The 21,079-nt window shown below is 45.1% G+C and overlaps 1 protein-coding gene across 4 annotated transcripts in view; it reads right to left on the bottom strand.

Moving 5' to 3' along the window:
• Positions 1–21,079, bottom strand: part of LOC138754954 (B-cell CLL/lymphoma 6 member B protein-like) — a 73,660-nt gene that overhangs the window by 29,882 nt on the left and 22,699 nt on the right. For all 4 annotated transcript variants that reach the window (XM_069920018.1, XM_069920016.1, XM_069920017.1 and 1 more), the window contains exons 2-6: positions 20,858–20,925; positions 17,468–17,647; positions 11,487–11,708; positions 3,467–4,051; positions 514–671 (exon numbers count right to left, since the gene is read on the bottom strand). In XM_069920018.1, the coding sequence (XP_069776119.1) occupies positions 514–671; positions 3,467–4,051; positions 11,487–11,708; positions 17,468–17,631 (1,129 nt within the window). In that variant the 5' untranslated portion in view covers positions 17,632–17,647; positions 20,858–20,925. The remainder of the gene's footprint in view (positions 1–513; positions 672–3,466; positions 4,052–11,486; positions 11,709–17,467; positions 17,648–20,857; positions 20,926–21,079) is intronic.

Raw genomic sequence — 21,079 nt, forward strand, 5'->3', positions numbered from 1 at the left:
TCCTTTGAAATGGTGCACAGAACAAGTCCATTAATTCATTCATGTTCCTTGCCGTCCGGCATGAGCGATCATGTCTCTGACCCTCCGAATTGGAGTTGTTGCCTCTTCTCCTCTGGTGAAGGCTCCTTCTTTGAGCTGAGACATTAGTTATGATTATACACGGTGGTTTCCCATTGCCTTCTCCAGTTGTAGGGTCAGATTTATCTGACCAGCGTTTTTAGTTTTACAACCGTAAATTCCAATTGGTAGAATCTGCTTGTAAAAACCATACACTATCTGCAATCTGTGGCTTTGCGTGTTTCTCACCACACAAGAGAGAGCAGACAGGAGTCCAAAACGCAGCCCCGACCAGCAGGCAGCATGGGATGTCCAAGCTCCACCCTTGGCGTTTGGGACCCAACCCCACAACCTCCTTCCTTGGACGGACTCTGGTCTGAAATCTCTGAGCCACCAGCGAGGCTCGAAACCGGTGGGGGTGGGGGGATTAATGCCGTACATCCCCACTTTCCTCACCTGACCCGCTGTCAGAGAATTCGGAATGGTATTCCGCGATTTCCTCTGGAGGGTGAGAGTCCAGGACGTGATGGCAGAGCCCCGAGGGGCGCCCAAAGTGCAGCTCGCACGCTGAGCAGACAGAAGAGCCCTGCGATTCCCGAGAGTCCGACGAAGACCTGGACATGTTGAAGGCATGATGAGAGTCGCGCCAGGCAGCAATCTGGCCATCCTGTCTCGCCCAGGATGAATTATTCACGCGAGGTAGGTTTTTGGGGACTGGGGTTGGGGGGGTGTGTATGGGAGATAGAAACCCCCTCCTGTGCTACTTGTGGGCCCTGAGCACAGAAACTGACCCTTCCCACCAACCAACAGTCGGGGCAGGGTGGAGGCAGAGAAGGATCAGTCAGACTCCAGGGAACCTATGCGGAAACAGAGGTCAGCTCGCTCTTGCACAGATATGGTGGGGACCTCAAGCACAGATAACACTCACTGCATGTGTGTGAATCACAAAAGGTTGGATGCAGGTGTAGCAGGCTATCAAGGCAGTGAATGGAACGTTGGCCTTCACCGCTGGAGGGATTGGATTGAGGAGCAGGGGGATTCTGCTGCAACCAGACACGGTCCCGGCGAGGCCGCGTCTGGAACACGGCGTGCAGTTCTGATCTCTGTACTTGAGAAAGGATGGACTGGCTTTGGAGGTGGTGCAGAGGAGGTTCACCAGGTTGATTCCAGAGATGAGAGGTTGGCCTATGAGGAGAGATCGAGTCACCTGGGACTGTATTCACTGGAATTTCGAGATCATCTTATAGAAACATAAAATTATGAAAAGCATTGATAAGATAGATGTAGGCATTTCCATTAATGGGGAGACCAGAACTAGGGGACATAGCCTCAAGATTCAGGGTAATAGATTTAGGACAGAGATGAGGAGGAACTGCCTCGCCCAGAGGGTGGGGAATTTGTGGAATTCGCTGCCCATTGAAGCAGTGGAGGTGGCCTCAGTAAATATATTGAGGACAAGATTTTTACATAGTTGGGGAATTGAGGGATTTGGGGAAAAAGGCAGGTAGGTGGAGATGAGCCTCTCATCAAATCAGCCGTGGTGCAGCAGGCTCTACGGGCCAAATGGCCAACTCCTGCTCCTTTTTTTTTAATGTTCTTGTGTTCAAACACGGGAAGTATTCTGCCTGGAGGTCGGTGGCTAGTGGAGTTCCGGAGGGATCTGTTCTGGGACCCCCTGCTCTTTGTGATTTTTATAAATGTCCTCGATGAAGAAGTGGAAGGATGGGTCAGTAGGTTTGCGGATGATACAAGGGATGGAGGAGTTGAAGGTGATTGAAGGTTACAAAAGAAGATAGACAAGAAGGTCAAACCAGAAGGCTGAGTACAGGGTTAATGTTCAGACACTTAACAATGTGCAAGAACAAACGGACATTTGGGTCCAAATCCATGCATCTCTCAAAGTCGCCGCGCAGGTTGATAGGACAGTTAAGAAGGCCTATGGAACAGTGGGATTCATTAATGGGGGGATTGAGTTCAAGAGCAGAGAGATCATGTTGCAACTCTACAAATCTCTGGTGAGACCAACAGTTCGAGTATTGTGTTCAGTTCTGGTCACCTCATTATAGGAAGGATGTGGCGGCTATGAAGAGGGGGCAGAGAAGATTCACCAGGATGTTACCAGGATTGGGAAACAAGTCTTATGAGGTAAGGTGAGCAGAGCTGGGACTCTTCTCTTTGGAGCGCAGAAGGATGAGAGGAGTCTACAAGATTATGAAAAGCAAAGATGAGATGGGGAGCCAGCAAGCACCTTCCCGCCCCCCCTTCCCACCCCCAGGGAAACACCAGAGGACATCTGTACAAAGTGAAGGATGGAAAGTTTAGGGCAGTTGTCAGGGGTAGGATTTATATATATATATATATATATATATATATACATATATATAAAGTTGTGGGGGCCTAGAATGTTTTGCCAGGGATGGTGGTGGAACCTGAAACATTAGGGGCATTTAAGAGACTCTGAGACAGGCACATGGATGGAGGTAAAATAGAGGGTTACGGGGTAGGGAGGGTTTAGTTTTCTTTGGTAGGTATATAGTGGTATAATGGTCGAATTTTTGGGACTAATTTTTCAGGTCAAATGTGGGGGAGGGGTCAACTTTTATACGTCATACTTTTGACCACTGTAATTACCTATATTATTCAAGGCGTCGGGAACTCAATTTGCGGGGACTGGGTAAGTCGATATTTTGAACGACAGGAGCTTGGATAGGCAGGAGTCTGGGTCCTCGCGGAAAGTCTGCAGCCCGGGCCTCTGGAGGGCAGGTGGCTGGGGCCGAGGATACACAGTCAGTATGTTGTGAGCTCGGACGGGCAGCTGAGGCTGAGGAGAGAGTCTGTGCTGGGGCCTTGGGGAGAGCTCGCGGAATCTTCGGTGGGCGGGTGGCCAGCTGGGGCGAAGATCCACGGTCAGTGAATTGGGAGTTCAGATGGGCGGCCGTGGCCAAGGAGAGAGAGTCTGTGAACAGGGTGTCAGGTGGTCGGGACAAAGATTCCCAGTCGCAGTCGGGAGCTCAGATGGACGGGCAGTTGGGCCAAAAAGTAGGGCTCAACTTTTACACAGGTCATATGGTAAACACACAATTTTTGGGCCCAAAAAGCGGAGTCAACTATTACATGAGTACATACACTAGGTCAGCACAGCATCATGGGCCAAAGGGCCTGTATGGTGCTGTAATGTTCTATATTCTAATACACACTTCAACGTTACTGCAACACAGCGTTGTAGCCACACATCAAAGGCCACAAAGGTTCCTTACCCTGCCTACAGCTCAGCACTTGAAGGAGCGATTTAGGAACAGGAAGCCAGGGATGGGCCAGAGGGAATGGGAATCCCGTTGGGTTTGGGATACGGAGAGATGGATGGACGAGAGATTGAGGGGTGGAGACAGGTCTTCTCCGCCACACTCACCGACTGGCTTCCTCACTGTGCATTGAGTCTTCCTCAGCGTCGCCCTCAGGGCTGCTGTGGGCGCCGGGCTGCCCCTGCCCACCTTGGTTCAGTGAGTTGAGAACGATGAACTTGTACTTCTTCCAGTTACAGGCCTTGGGGTCTGGGACAGTGGCCCGGTTGGCTGAGGGCGGGCTGCGCTCTAGCCCTGCACTCTTCGACTCGGTGGGCGAGTTGGGCCGGCAGTCCGAGTGCCGAGGGCTGCCGGGAAGTGGCGGCGAGGGCTTGCCACTCTCACCACCAGCCACCGCCGCAGGCTTCTCAGCGCCTGGCCCGTGGACACTGGGACCAGACCCCGGACCCCGGACAGCTCCCCGGCTGCTGGTCAACAGTCCCCCTCCTCCCGTTGTGACCTTGTGCAGGGCTTGGCAGCCGGGGGCGAAGCAGAAGGCAGAGTCCGGCAAAAGGCTGCAGCCTCCTGTCCCACCGGCCAGCGATGAAGCCAAGTTACTGACTGGGAACACGGAGCCAGGCTGCAAGAAGGGGAGGGCGTGCCTGGCCTGCGGCGTCTCCAGTGACTTCAGGAAGGTGCGGCCAAGCGGGGCCCTGTGGAAGAACGAGGAGGAAGACGGTTACTGGACAATAGCAGTCAATCAAGGTGAGCAAATTTAAGCTCTTGGGAGTCACTATCTCGGAGGATCTTTCCTGGACCCAACACATCAATGGCATCATAAAGAAAGCAAGTCAGCACCTCTACTTCCTCAGGAGTTTGCGGAGGTTTGGTAGGACACCAGAAACCCTGGCAAATTTCTACAGTGGTGCGGTGGAAAGTGCACTGACCGGCTGCATCACGATCTGGTACGGGGACACCAATATTCATGACCTGAAAGCCCTGCAAAAGGTAGCAGACCCAGCCCAGGACATCAGAGGAAAAGCCCTCCCCCACCATTGAGAACATCTACGGGGAACACTGCCATTGGAGAGCAGCAGCGATCACCACCCAGCACCCACTCTGTTCTCGCTGCTGCCGTCAGGAAAGAGGTATCGGTGCCACAAGACTCACACCACCAGGTTCAGAAACCGCTGCTGCCCCTCCACCATCAGACTCCTCTTTTTCTTTTTAATTTTTTTTTTATTTTTCACACCATAAACCACACTGACCAAGATACATACATTTTCCTTTTCAAATATATAGTGTCATTTTCTCCCCCCCTCCCTCCTCCCATCCCACCCTCCCTACCTCCCCTCCCATTCATTTAAAGTACAAAATCTAAGACACATTAAACCAGTCAAACATTGTTCTCATTCAATAAAATTAAACAAGAAATTCCACTGAGTCAATTCTTTTCATTTCCTTCTCCTTTCGTTAATTTAGGTGGTACATGACCCCGGTAGGTTTTCTCTATTGTGTTTCATGTATGGCTCCCATATTTGTTCAAATATTTCAATATTATTTCTTAAATTATATGTTATTTTTTCTAATGGAATACATTTATTCATTTCTACATACCATTGTATGTAGATGGTATCAAATTATCTTCCAATTTCCAGGTTGACATAATACATTTTTTTGCTACGGCTAGAGCCATCTTAACAAATCTTTTTTGTGCACCATCCAAATCAAGTCCAAATTTTTTATTTTTTATGTTACTTACAACGAAAACATCTATCAGATCCTGTTGGGTCCCATTTATTTAACTTTTGAGGTGTAATGTATAGCCTGTGTATCCAGTTATATTGTATCATACGTAACCTCGTATTTATTGTATTTCTCATCGTTCCAGAGCACAACTTCTCCCATGTTTCCTTCTTTATCTTTATATTTAGATCTTGTTCCCATTTTTGTTTAGTTTTACCATTTGTTTCCTCATTCTCCTTTTCTTGCAGTTTAATATACATATTTGTTATAAATCTTTTGATTGTCAATGTATCTGTAATCACATATTCAAAGTTACTTCCCTCTGGTAACCTCAGACTACTTGCTAATTTGTCCTTCAAGTAGGATCTCAATTGGTAATATGCCAACACTGTATCTTGAGTTATATTATATTTATCCTTCATTTGTTCAAAGGATAATAATCTATTTCCTGAAAAACAATTTTCTATTCTTTTGATCCCTTTTTTCTCCCATTCTCTAAAGGAAAGGTTATCTATTGTAAAAGGGAGTAACTGATTTTGCGTCATTATAAGTTTTGGTAATTGGTAATTTGTTTTATTCCTTTCTACATGAATCTTCTTCCAAATATTGAGCAGATGATGTAATACTGGAGAACTCCTACGTTGTACCAATTTTTCATCCCATTTATATAATATGTGTTCAGGTATCTTTTCCCCTATTTTATCTAGTTCTAATCTAGCCCAATCTGGCTTTTCCCTTGTTTGGTAAAAATCTGATAGGTATCTTAATTGTGCGGCTCTATAATAATTTTTAAAGTTTGGCAATTGTAAGCCTCCTTGTTTATACCATTCTGTTAATTTATCTAGTGCTATCCTCGGTTTCCCCCCTTTCCATAAAAATTTCCTTATTATTTTCTTTAACTCCTTGAAGAATTTCTCTGTCAAGTGTATTGGCAATGCCTGAAGTAGGTATAGTATCCTTGGGAAAATGTTCATTTTAATACAGTTTATCCTTCCTATTAGTGTTAGTGGTAAATCTTTCCAATGCTCTAAATCGCCCTGTAATTTTTTCATTAGTGGATAATAATTGAGTTTATATAGATGGCCGAGATTTTTATTTATTTGTTTACCTAGGTATCTTATTGCTTGCATTTGTCATCTGAATGGTGATTCCTTCTTAAATTTTGAGAAATCTGCATTATTCATTGGCATTGCTTCACTTTTATTTACGTTAATCTTGTAACCCGACACTTCTCCATATTCCTTGAATTTCTTATATAATTCTTTTATTGATAGTTCTGGTTCTGTTAAGTATACTATAACATCGTCCGCAAATAGACTGATTTTATATTCCTTATCTTTTATTTTTATCCCTTTTATATTATTTTCTGTTCTTATCAATTCTGCTAGTGGTTCTAGAGCTAATGCGAACAATAAGGGTGATAGTGGGCATCCCTGCCTTGTTGATCTGCTTAAATTAAATTGCTTTGATATATATCCATTTACTGTCACTTTCGCCAATGGCCCCTTATATAATGCTTTAATCCAATTAATATACTTCTCTGGTAAACTGAATTTTTGCGATACTTTGAATAAATAATTCCATTCTACTCTGTCAAAGGCCTTCTCTGCGTCTAAAGCAACTGCTACTGTTGGCGTTTACTCCCTTCTACTGCATTTACAAATATTGTCTGTTGACCGTCTTTTTTTAATAAATCCAGTTTGGTCTAGATTTACCATTTTAGGTACATAATCTGCTAATCTGTTTAGCTATTATCTTATAATCAGTGTTAAGTAATGATATTGGTCTATATGACGCTGGTGCGAGTGGATCTTTCCCTGTCTTTGGTATTACTATAATTATTGCTGTTTTACATGAATCTGGTAAGCTTTGTGTTTTGTCAATCTGGTTGATTACTTCCAGGAGGGGAGGAATTAATAAATCTTTAAATGTTTTATAGAATTCTATTGGGAATCCATCCTCTCCTGGTGTTTTATTATTTGGTAGTTTTTTATTATCTCTTGTATTTCTACTATTTCAAATGGTTCTGTTAATTTATTTTGTTCCTCTATTTGTAATTTTGGTAGTTCAATTTTAGTTAAAAATTCATCTATTTTGCCTTCTTTCCCTTCATTTTCAGTTTGGTATAATTGTTCATAGAATTCTCTAAAGTTTTCATTAATCTCCGTTGGATTATATGTGATTTGTTTGTCTTTTTTCCTTGATGCCAATACCATTTTCTTAGCTTGTTCTGTCTTAAGCTGCCATGCTAGAATTTTATGCGTTTTTTCCCCTAGTTCATAATATTTCTGTTTTGTCTTCATTATGTTCTTCTCCACCTGACATGTTTGTAGTGTTTTATATTTTATTTTTTTATCTGCCAATTCTCTTCTTTTAGTTGTATCTTCCTTCATTGCTAATTCTTTTTCTATATTTTCTATTTCCCTTTCCAACTGCTCTGTTTCCTGATTGTAGTCCTTCTTCATCTTGGTTACATAACTTATTATTTGCCCTCTAATGAACGCTTTCATTGCATCCCATAGTATAAACTTATCTTTCACTGATTCTGTATTTATTTCAAAGTACATTTTAATTTGTCTTTCAATTAATTCTCTAAAATCCTGCCTTTTAAGTAGCATGGAGTTTAATCTCTATCTATACATTCTTGGAGGGATGTCCTCTAACTCTATTGTCAATATCAAGGGTGAATGGTCCGATAATATTCTCGCTTTATATTCTGTTTTTCTTACTCTATCTTGCATACGAGCTGATAACAGAAATAGGTCTATTCTTGAGTATGTTTAATGTCTACCCGAATAATATGAATATTCCTTTTCCTTTGGGTGTTGTTTCCTCCATATATCCAAAAGTTGCATTTCTTGCATTGATTTAATTATAAATTTGGTTACTTTGTTCTTTCTCTTAATTTTTTTCCCAGTTTTATCCGTATTGGAATCCAAATTAAGGTTGAAATCCCCTCCTATTAATATGTTCCCTTGCGTATCTGCTATCTTCAAAAAAATTTCTTGCATAAACTTTTGATCTTCTTCGTTAGGTGAATATACATTGAGTACATTCCAAAACTCCGAATATATCTTACATTTTATCATTACATATCTCCCTGCTGGATCTATTATTTCCTCTTCTATTTTAATTGGTATATTTTTACTGATTAATATAGCTACTCCTCTTGCTTTTGAATTATACGACGCTGCTGTTACATGTCCTACCCAATCTCTCTTTAATTTCTTGTGCTCCAATCCAGTTAAATGTGTTTCTTGCACAAATGCTATATCAATTTTTTCTTTTTTCAGTAAATTTAGCAGTTTCTTCCTTTTGATTTGGTTATGTATTCCGTTAATATTTAAAGTCATATAGTTCAACGTAGCCATTCCATACTATGTTTATCTTCCCTTTCCGTTCCTCCATCATTACCTTTCCTTCTTATCCATTTCTGCTTTCTTGTTTTGAACACTTTATAAGACAACATTTCTAAAACATCAAACATTTTCCTTATTTTCCTACTTAAAACTTCTTTAACCCCATTCTCCCCTCCCCCTGCTGAGTTGCCCTTTATCCCTTGCCGAGCAACCACTTCTCCCCTCTCCATTTGGATTTGCAAATTCACTCGCAAGCGTCAACTGATTTTGCAGTGGCCGTAACTCCTCCCCTCCCAGCCCCCCCCCCCCGCAAAAGATTTCAATTTTCATATATAACAAAGGTCACTTTTTTAATTCCCTCCTTATTCCCTCTATTCCCTTTCATTCCCTTATTAATTCTTACCTATACTCTATATATTTTCCTCTAAATACAGATACACTCATGTATACACATATATACATACACATCTATATATATATATATATTTTTTTTTAAATTTCTTTCTTTGGCTTGGCTTCGCGGACGAAGATTTATGGAGGGGGTAAATGTCCACGTCAGCTGCAGGCTCATTTGTGGCTGACAAGTCCGATGCGGGACATGCAGACACGGTTGCAGCGGTTGCAGGGGAAAATTGGTTGGTTGGGGTTGAGTGTTGGGTTTTTCCTCCTTTGTCTTTTGTCAGTGAGGTGGGCTCTGTGGTCTTCTTCAAAGGAGGTTGCTGCCCGCCGAACTGTGAGGCACAAAGATGTACGGTTTGAGGTGATATCAGCCCACTGGCGATGGTCAATGTGGCAGGCACCAAGAGATTTCTTTAGGCAGTCCTTGTACCTCTTCTTTGGTGCACCTCTGTCACGGTGGCCAGTGGAGAGCTCGCCATATAACACGATCTTGGGAAGGCAATGGTCCTCCATTCTGGAGACGTGACCCACCCAGCGCAGCTGGATCTTCAGCAGCGTGGACTCGATGCTGTCGGCCTCTGCCATCTCGAGTACTTCGATGTTAGGGATGAAGTCGCTCCAATGAATGTTGAGGATGGAGCGGAGACAACGCTGGTGAAAGCGTTCTAGGAGCCGTAGGTGATGCCGGTTGAGGACCCATGATTCGGAGCCGAACAGGAGTGTGGGTATGACAACGGCTCTGTATACGCTTATCTTCGTGAGGTTTTTCAGTTGGTTGTTTTTCCAGACTCTTTTGTGTTGTCTTCCAAAGGCGCTTTTTGCCTTGGTGAGTCTGTTGTCTATCTCGTTGTCGATCCCATATACACACATACATATAGTTCGTGGTCATTTTTACTCTCATTCATATCTTCATCTCTCTGCTTGTTTTGTATTTGTTCTGCAAATTTTCGTGCTTCCTCTGGATCCGAGAATAGTCTGTTTTGTTGCCCTGGAATAACTATTTTAAGTACCGCTGGGTACTTTAACATAAATTTATATCCTTTTTTCCATAAGATCATTTTTGCTGTATTGAACTCCTTCCTCTTCTTCAGGATTTCAAAACTTATGTCTGGATAGAAAATAAATTTTTGACCTTTGTATTCCAGTGGCTTTTTGTCTTCTCTTATTTTCTTCATTGCTTTCTCCAATATATTTTCTCTTGTTGTATATCTTAAGAATTTTACTAAAATGGATCTTGGTTTTTGCTGCGGTTGTGGTTTCGGGGCTAGTGTTCTATGTGCCCTCTCTATTTCCATTTCTTCCTGTAATTCTGGTCTTCCTAGGACCCTGAGGATCCAATCTTTTATAAATTCTCTCATATTCTTGCCTTCTTCATCTTCCTTCAGGCCTACTATCTTTATATTATTTCTTCTATTATAGTTTTCCATTATATCCATCTTCTAAGCTAACAGCTCTTGTGCCCACAGGAAAAAGGAATCTCAGGGCTGTATGTGATGTGCTGTATGTACTCAAACAATGAATCTGAAATCTAGCACATGAAAGCTGCCACCCCTTTGGTGGGAAGCAGAGCCCACCCCACCCACTGGCTGCTCAGCACAGCCCCAACCAACAAATTCCACCTCCTCCTTCACCACCATCCAGGGCTCCAAACCGCACACTTCATCTACTGCATCCAACATTCCTGCTGTGGTCTCTTCTACATTGGGGAGACTGGGCACAGACCGGGAGATCGCTTCACAGAGCACCTTCGCTCTGTCCACTTCAGTGGCATGGACCTCCCAGTGGCTGCCATTCCAATTCCATGCCCCACTCCCATACTCGCACGCCTGGCCACAGCCTCGTCCACTGTCCCACCAAGACCACCCGCAAATTGGAGGAACAGCACCTCATATTCCATCTGGACACTCTCCAGTCAGGTGGCATTAATATTGACTGCTCCAGTTTATGCTGGCCCACTCCCCGTTCGACCTCCCTTCCCCGTCCCTCCACCTCCTTTCCTCCAGCTCTCAACCCCCAGAACCATCCCCCCCTCCCCCTTTCCCTGCTGTGCCCCCCCTCCCTTATCCACCTAATACCTCCTGCCTGTGGGACCATGCTACCCACCCCCCCCAGTCTCCCACCTCCTCTTTTATTCAGATACCTGCCAACATTGTTCTCAAACCTTGATGAAGGGTTCAAGCCCAAAACAGTGATGATGTATCTTTGCTACATAAAGTACATGGTCTGACCGGCTGAATTTCTCCAGCGTCCACGTTTTTAAACCCCTCTCCCCATCACCTCTCAGCCTTTTTCCTCTTATACCCCCCCCCTTTTCTTGTGGGCCAGTGCTCTTCCCCCATCCTTTTGGGCAGGACTCTGCCTGCTTTTAACTCATACGTTGAACATAGAACACGACAGCACAGTACAGGCCCTTCAGCACTTGATGTTGTGCTGACCCAATTATTCCTACCTAAAAAATAAGAACTGAACCCTCCCCCCTATCCTGAAACCCTCAACAGTCTTGTGTCACTTAACATCCACAATATGTTCTGTGAAATAGCACGTTGTGCAACACCATATTATCCAGTTACATCCCCACCATCCCCCCCAACCCTCAGAGGAACCACAGCCCCATCTCCCCCAGGAACCACAACCCTCCCCCTACCTGAAGTGGGCAAAGCTACGGCAGGCCTCCACCACGTGGTCCATCTGCAGGTAACTAGCTGCGGCCTGCACCTGGGCCACGGATCCTGCTTCCAGGGGTAGGCAGGAGGTGTACATGAAGTCCAGCAGCAGACGGAATCCATCAGCCGTCACGCCAAGGGGCAGCGTCAGCAGGCTCACGTGCCTCTTCGTCTGGTCCGAGAAGATGGAGTAGAAAAAGCCACTGAGGCAAGAGAGGGTTGGGGATGGAGGGAGAATTTTGGGGGGGGGGGGTGTGATGGAGAGAGGTGGAGTGTCAATAGGCAGAGTTTCCCAATCCACTGCAGCCCAATACGGCGGGAAGGCTAACATAGCACAGGGGTGGCCAAAATATAGCTCGCAAGTGACTGACATGTGTGGCTCGCGGAAGCGTGACGGCACGCATTAGGAGCGGAATGGTTAGCGTAGCATTTACTGCAACACCTTTACAATGCCCGTGATCAGGACCGGGGTTTGAATCCCGATCTATCTGTAAGGAGCTTGTATGTTCTCCCCATGTCTGCGTGGGTTTTCCCCAGGGGCTCTAGTTTCCTCCCAACATTCAAAATGTACTGGGGGGTGTAGGTTAATGGGGTGCAAATTGGACGGCACAGACTCGTAGGCTGTAATGGCCTGCTAGCATGCTGCATGTCTAAATTTAATTTAAAAAATATATATTTAAATGTATTTTGATTGAGACAGGAATTGTACAAGCCAATGCTCACAGTGATAGTTTTAGGGCGCATGGAATCCTGCAGCTCTCAAACGTCTGAAGTTTATCATACGTGGCTATTGCGTCCAGCCACTTTGGCCAGCCCTGGTGTAGAGGTCAGCATGACGCTGTTACAGCGCCAGCAACCCAGGTTCCAAATTCCGCGCTGTCTGTAAGGAGTTTGGAAAATCTCCCCGTGACCTGCGGGGCTTTCCCTGTGAGGTGGGGCACCTCCAGTTTCTTCCCAACATTCAAAATGAACTGGGGGTTGTAGATTCATTGGTGTCTAATTGGCAGCACAGGCTCATGGGCTGGAAGGGTCTCTTACTGAGCTGTACATTTAAAAAAAAATGACCCTAGTTTCTCCTGGCCTGCCCTATATCCTCTCTCTGCCCTTTCTTTCCTTCGAAATATTTGCCATCAGATTCCTGAATGATCAATGAACCACAGACATTTACCTCTGACTTTTTGTGCACTAATTTTATTATTTTTGTCAGGTGGTTTATACGAATTGTAACGGACTTGTATTAAGCTTTACTTTAATGTTAAACTATATTTCATATACACGTTTTAGTAAAGTTAGTTATGGTTGGACATGGTCACACACAGAACAAGACCATAATGGAAATGAAATGGATCTTAATCAATTCCAGGACAATGGGTGCATTTACACAGCATTCTACTGGCAGTCAGTCAATTAAGCAAGTTCTTGAGTGACCTGTGCTCAGACTTTCGGGAGTCATAACCTCTTGGACATAGATGAGGTCAGATGTTTTTCTGGATGTAAAGTGTTTTGGAGAAATTAAACTGAAGCAGTGGTGGCATCATGTCACATAATTTCAGATAAACATAACTGAAGGCAGAGAGACATTTTGGATACTAAAAAAGAGATTGACCATCCTGTGAAAGACATAGGGGTGAAACAGTAGTCTCTGGAGAAAGAGGGAGATGCTGTTCTGTATTTTATTACCTTATGATGGGAGATACTCAAAATAAGTAGCTTTAAAGTAAGACAGACCACTTTGCTTTTGATCACAGAAAAAAAAAATCACAGTAAAGATCAACCCTAACAAGATAGGGGGAAAATTGTGTATGATGAATCCCTCTCTGAAAGACAACTCAGCAAAACACTCACGAGTTTAAAGAGATCGGAAGACAGGAGGTTGAAAAGTGCTTCATAATTACTTCTGAACTGTGATTTGGAAATCCTCAAGCAACGCAAGATGGTTGATACTGAAGTTTAAAATGGACTTTTCGAACTCAAGCTCAACTGTAATAGTTTGGATTTCAACACACACATATCTACATTTGCACATAGTGGGAATTAAGTTAACGATTAGAGATAAGCAAGAAATGTTATGTTATTAATAGTTAAATAACAATTATTATTTTGAATTTACCACTGTTAGGTGAATTTTCCATCGCTGTTCCTTTGTTATTCATAACAAAATGTTGGCAGTGTGATGCTGCCACAAAACAACGAATTTCGTGACTTGTTTGTGACAATAGATTCTGATTTATCTGACTCCCTGTTGACTCTGCTCTAGACTCCCCTCAGTCAACACATTCCTGACTCCATCTCACTGCATGAAGATCTTCCTCCTCTCCCCAACAGGAGGTTATTTGGTCCTTCATGTCAAATGGGAACTGAGGAGAACAGTGGGATTGGGGATACACAATCCCCTGAAAGTCACAGATGGGATTGAGTCATACAGAGAGTTTTTGGCACATTGGCCTTCATAAATCAGAGTATTGAGCAGAGGAGTTAAAACATAATGCTGGAGAAACTCAGCTGGACAAGCAGTACCATTTGTATAGGAGTTGGGATGCTATGGTCAAATTGTACAAGATATTGGTGAGGCCAAATTTGGAGTATTGTGTGCAGTTTTGGTCACCGAACTACAAGAAAGATATCGATGAGATAGAAAGAGTGCAGAGATTTACTGGAATGTTGCCCGAACTTGGTGAACTGAGCACCAGGGAAAGGTTAAACAGTTTAGGAATTTATTCCCTGGAGAACAAGGGGAGATTTGATAGAGGTATTTAAAATTATGAGGGGGACAGAGTGAGTAAATGTAGGTCGATTTTTTCCCACTGAGGGGAGGTGAGATGCAAACCAGAGGACATGGATTAAGAATGAAAAGTTTAGGGGGAACTTCACACAGAGAGTGGTGGGAGTGTGGAACAAGCTGCCAGCTGAAGTTGTGAATGCGGGCTCAATTTGAACATTTAAGAAGAATTTGGACAGGTACATGGATGGAAGGGGTATAGAGGGCTATGGACTGGGTGCTGGTCAGTGGGACTAGGCAGAATAATAGCTTGGCAGTCTAGAAAAGCAGAAGGGCCCGTTTCTGTGCTGTAATGTTCTATGGTTAGAACAGTGATGTTGGGCTAAAGGTGGTAACAAGGATCCAGAGGCCAAGGAACAATTTGAACAGAAGGATGGAGAATTCTCAACTCTCGGTATTATTGATCATTGAAATCAGGTCCTTGGGAGGTCAAATTCTATATAGCAAAGACAAGACATACATAAAGATTCCTTGATGAAGGGGCTCAAGCCCAAAACGTTGGTTCTGTATCTTTATCTTTGCTACATAAAGGACACTGTTTGACCTGCTGAGATCTCCAGCATCTTGTGTTTTTAGTTCAACCAGACAGTTGTGATTCGCTTCAGAATCTTGGGAAGTTTTCAACCCCGCACGGAAAGATTTTGACGGAACTTAGGTGACTTAGGTGCAATACCTCCCGTCAGTTACACCATGACTGCCCATTGGCCAGTATTGGGAGAATAGGAGCCTGGTGCTACTTCACCTGGGATACTGTCCACAATCACGGTTCTCTGCACTCAAGGCCGGATATATTGGAGGCAGTGCAGAGCAAATTCACTTGGTTCAAAAGGCTGACAGAGGTTCCGTTATAATCAAATAACCACTTACAGCACAGAACAGGCCAGTTCGGCCCTACTACTAGTCCATGCCGTAACAAATCCCCACCCTCCTAGTCCCACTGACCAGCACCCGGTCCATACCCCTCTAGTCCTCTCCTCTCCATGTAACTATCCAGGCTTTCCTTAAATGTAACCAATGATCCCACCTCGACCACGTCTGCCGGAAGCTCATTCCACATCCCTACCACCCTTTGCGTAAAGAAATGTCCCCTCATGTTCCCCTTATAATTTTCCCCCTTCAATCTTAAACCATGCCCTCTAGTTTGAATCTCCCCCACTCTTAATTGAAAAAGCCTATCCACGTTTACTCTGTCTGTCCTTTTTAAAATCTTAAACACCTCTATCAAGTCCCCCCCTCAATCTTCTATGCTCCAGAGAAAAAAGCCCCAGTCTGCACAACCTTTCCCTATATCTCAAACCTTGAAATCCTGCCAACATTCTCGTGAACCTTCTCTGCACTCTCTCTATTTTGTTTATATCTTTCCTATAATTTGGTGACCAAAACTGTACACAGTACTCCAAATTTGGCCTCACCAATGCCTTGTACAATTTCATCATAACCCCCCACCCACTCTTGAATTCAATACTCCGATTTATGAAGGCCAACATTCCAAATGCCTTCTTCACCACACCATCTACCTGAGTATCAGCCTTGAGGGTACTATTTACCATCACTCCTAAATCCCTTTGTTGCTCTGCACATCTCAATAGCCTACCATTTAATGCATATGACCTATTTGGATTTGCCTTTCCAAACTATAAAACCTCAGCCATTTCTCAGCCCACACCTCCAGCCTTCCTAAATCACCTTTTTATCTACGGTAATCTTCCTCACTGTCCACAACACCACCAATCTTTATATCATCCACAAACTTGCTCATCCAATTCTCCACCCCTATTTCCAGATCGTTAATATATATAACAAACGATAGTAGACCCAGGACCGATCCCTGAGGAACTCCACTAGTCACCACCCTCCAATTGGACAAACTATTTTCTACCACTTCTCTCTGACACCTCCCATTCAACCATTGCTGAATCCATTTCACTACCTCCTTATTTATACCTAATGCCTCCACCTTTTTTCCTAACCTCCTGTGGGGAACTTTGTCAAAATCTTTACTAAAGTCTAAGTAGACAACTTCCACAGCTTTCCCTTCATCAACCTTTTTTGTAACCCCCTCAAAAAAGTCAATCAGGTTTGTCAAGCATGATCTACCCCTGACAAAACCATGCTGATTACTCCCTATCAATCCCTGTACCTCCAAATATTTGTAAATACCATCCCTCAGAACACTTTCCATCAATTTGCCCACCACAGACGTCAGAATCACGGGCCTATAATTCCCAAGTTTACATTTGGACCCTTTCTTAAACAGCAGAACCACATGCGCAACCCTCCAATCCTTTGGCACTACCCCCGTGGCCAGTGACATCCTAAATATCTCTGTTAATGGCCCCACTATCTGTCCACAAGCCTCCCTGAGTGTCCTTGGGAATATTTTGTCCGGTCCCGGAGATTTATCCACCTTTACCTTTTTCAACACAGCCATCACTACCTCCTCGGTTATCCTTATATGCTTCATGACCTCCCCACTATTTTTCTTTACTTCAACTGGTTCAATATTTTTTTTCCCTAGTGAATACCAAGGCAAAGAAATCATTCAAAATTTCCCCCATTTCCTCTGACTTCTCACTCAGCTAACCCTCGCTATCTACAAGGGGTCCAATTTTATTCCTCACTAATCTTTTACTTTTAATGTACCTATAGAAACCCTTTGGATTTATTTTTACTCTGTCTGCCAAAGCCTCTTCGTGCCTTTTTCTGGCCTTTCTAATTTCTTTCTTAAGATTCCTTCTACACTCCTTGTAGTCCTCCTTCAAAATCTCAGCTCCCTGCTCTTTATACCTCTTGTACAACTCAGAGAAGAACAGGTCTTTTTCTTCACATGTACATGGATATAAGGGGGTGTTTTCCTTGCTGAGGGCATCCAAAACTCTGGATTTCAAAAGACACATGGGCTCATGAGCCCGTGCCCCTCAAATACACTGATTAACCTATGTTTTTGGAGGGTGGGAGGAAACCAGAGAGCCTGAAGGAGACAAGGGGAGAACATAAACTTCTTGCAGATGGTCTGAAAGGTTAAGACAAGAGACGGAGTTTGGGTGGAGGAATTATCCGAATTCGATACCGCAGAGTTACTGAGCGTGGTCGAGGCGGACTGACAGCCGTGCACGAGGAGCTGGGGTGGGTGTGGAGAGAGGTTATGACCTTGCCCTCAATTGAGCGAGCATCTGGGGGTACCTGCAGGCCACGAGCACCGACTTGTGCGCCCGGAACTCCTGCCCCTCCACCAGGACTTTCACATCCGTCAGGATTTCCCGCCTCCTCATCTCATTCAGGTTCAGCATCATGTCGGTGGAATGTCGCGTGAACTCCTTGACGTAGCTCTCTGCTGTCGATCCCATGGTTACCTGAGCAAAGCTGGGGTAGGAAAAAGGGGGGGGGGGGGGGGGGGGAGAAATAATGGGGCAGTAAAATTAAAGAGCTGGAGAATCTCAGCAGGTCAAACAGTGTACTTTATATAGCAAGATTAAGATACATAACTAACGTTTCAGGCTTGAGCCCTTCATCAAGATGTGGACACAAAATGACGGCAGGCATCCGAACAAAATGGTCAACGAGAGGATGAGAACGGTCCCACAGGCATGAGGTGGATAAGAAAGGGGGCACAGCAAGGGGAGGGGGGATGGCTCTGTGAATGGTGAAGGAAAGCTGGGGAAAGGAAACAAAGGGAGAACAAAGAAAGGTTAGCAGAATCCAGAGAAGTCAATGTTGGCACCATTCAGCTGAACGGAAAAATCAAGTGCTGTTCTCCCAATTTACAGGTGGTCTTGGTGGGACAGTACATGAGGCCACAGACAGACATGCGAGGACGGGAGTGGGGCGCAGAATAATTGTAGCGATTGACCACTGGGAAGGCCCGGTTACTGGTACAGACAAAGCGAAGGTGTTCAGCGAAGCAATATCCCAGCCTGCGTCCAGTCTCTCCAAAATCAGGGAGCACAAATCAACAAAACTATTCTGCCCCCTCCCCCCACCCCCCACCATTACTTCCTGTCCCCTCACCCAACAAATGACATTTTGACATTTTAACTTGGCCCATTGTAAACACGAGGATCCCATGTGTCATGTGACGCCAACCGCAGGTAGAATCAGCCGGCCTCCTGTGAACCCGTCCCTTTTCTTGGTCAAACTGCCAGGCAGGAGTTAAGGCCATTTCCTCTCCCTCCTCCCGCCCCCCAACCCACTTCGTTTGGACTTCCCGTCTCAACCAGAGGAAACAGACCCTCCGCTTCGTCCGAATTACAGGGATTCCCTGATCATCGGAAAGGGAGGAGGTGAATCAATGGGATTGTGTCCAGAAGATCCTGAGACAGGAAGCAGGAGCCAATCGGATGCAGAGATATCCCCAACTTGAACCAGAGCTGGAGAGAGAGCAGTGAAAACACCGAAATGCTGGAGGAACTCGGCCGGTCTCGCTGCGTCCACAAGAGATCAAGATACATTACTGACGTTTTAGGCCAGAGGCCTACCTCAAGAACAGGAGGGCGTCAGAATGAAGACCGAAGACCAGCCAGGGGAGGTGTACAGACCAACAAAAGGGGTTAATTGGATATGATGAGAGGCGAGACCTGATTTTGGCTCTGTGAAAGGAGGGAGTGGGGAGAAAAAGCGCACTGGGGGAAAGGCAACAGGGAAGGGGATTAACGAAAGCCAGAGAAGTCAAAGTTAATTGGAGGGTGCCCAATTGGAAGATGAGGTGTTATTCTCTGTGGTCTCTGTCAGTGCACAAGAGGGAAGGGGACAGGGATTTGAAATGGGTGGCCACTGGGAGATCCACGCTGTTGCAGAGGGTGGAGCTGACACTTTCAACAAAGCGATCTCCCAGTCTGCGTCCAATCTCTCTGATGTAGAGCAGACCACAGCAGGAGCACCAGATGCAGTGGATGATCCCCTGCAGATTCCTCTATGATGCAGAGGAGGGGGGGGAGAGCCAGAACCCTGGGAAAGGTGGACATGGGCAGTGCTTATGTTGTACTGATCCCTTCCACAACATTAATGGTGTGGAGGAACAGAACGCGGGCAGCAGGCCGGGACACGAGAGTGAAAAGGGGCAGGCAGCATGCAGTGGCCAAAGCGATCCCTTTCAAAGGGAGTGAGGTTAAACTAGAAATGTTTTCCCACTGACTGGGAACTGTGGAGAGATGTGGACACTACAAGCTCCTGGCTGTGCTAGTTACTAGTTCATTGGTAACTTATAACAGTTTTATTTGGAGCAGCACAGTTGGCACAATGTCTTTACAGCACCAGCGATTGGGACCAGGGCTCGAAACCCACTCTGTTCCCTCCCAACCTTCAAAACGTACCGGGGATGTAGGCTATTTGGGTGTAATTGGGTAGCATGGACTCATGAGCTGAAATGGCCTAATACTGTGTTGTATGTCTACATTTAAAATATAAAATTATTAAAGGTATAGAAAAGATAGAGGTAGGTAAGTTGCTTCATGGGGGGGTGGGGGGGGCAGAGGGGAAGACCATAACTGGGGGACAAAGCCTGAAGATTCAGGGGAGTAGGTTTAGGACAGAGATGAGGAGGAAATCCTTTTCCCAGAAGGTGGGGAATCTGTGGAATTTGCTGCCCATTGAAGCAGTGGAGGCGACCTCAGTAAATTATTTAAGACCAGGTTGGGTAGATTTTTACAAAGTCGGGGAATTAAGGGACATGGGGAAAAGGCAGGTTGGTGGAGATGAGCTGATCATCAGATCAGCCGCGATCTCATTGAATGGCAAAGCAGGGCTCGATGGGCCGAACGTCCGACACCTGCTCCTGTTTCTTGTGTTTGTCTGAATGCACTGAAGGTGTAGAGGAACCACAGTTTGGGGAGTCAAGAGGACACAAAACCAGTCCTCACTGAGGGGTCAGCAGTGGAAAGGGTGTCCACATCTCCAAGGATCTGTCCTAGAGCTTCCATGTCGATGTGATCATGAAGAAGGGTCGCCAGCAGCTATACTTTGCGAGGTGTTTGAGGAGATTCAATACATCGCCAAAGACTCTCGAAAACCTCTACCACTGAGAGCATTCTGCCTGGTTGCATCACTGTCTGGTACAGAGGTACCAATGCACAGGACAGGAAAAAACCCCAGGGGATTGTTAACTCGGCCTGTGACATCACAGGCACCAGACTTCACTCCATCTACAAGAGGCGGTGTCTTAAAAAAGCAGCTTCTATCCTCAAAGGCCCCCGCTACCCACGCCATGCCCTCCTCATTCTTCTACCATCAGGAAGGAAGTCCAGGAGGCTGAAGACCAGCACCCAGCAACACAAGGACAGCTTCTTCCCCTCCGCCATCAGATTCTGAATGGACAATGAACCACAGGCATGGCCTCACTGACTTTTTCTTGCACTATTTTTTAACATTTTTTTTTTTTAAAAGGTGGTTTGTATGAATGTTTGACTTGTTCATGACGATAAATTCTGATTCTGAGAAAGTTGTCCAACAAGGCACACCTGACCTGGAACACGAGCCCACAACATACAGAACTTGTGGGATCTTTCCCTGATATCATTGGCTGCTGCCCTGCCCACAGGTAACGGCGCTACAGGAATGAAAAGGACTCTCTCTCTTTACCTGTTCACGTTGTTAGTTCCAGTTCCCTCTCAGGGATTCACGGTGACATCAGCAGGTCCCAACGGCACCTGGTGAGGAAGGGCAGAGGGTTAGTGAGGGGAGTCCCACTCTCCCAGCAACCGGGATGCTCAGCAGAATCAACAAACGCGATGGGGTGGGATCAGAATCGATACCGCCCCAGCCAAGTCCACAAATGTTCACACTGAACATGATACCAGACCT

This window comes from Narcine bancroftii, chromosome 2 (assembly GCF_036971445.1).
Source record: "Narcine bancroftii isolate sNarBan1 chromosome 2, sNarBan1.hap1, whole genome shotgun sequence".
Lineage (NCBI taxonomy): Eukaryota > Metazoa > Chordata > Chondrichthyes > Torpediniformes > Narcinidae > Narcine > Narcine bancroftii.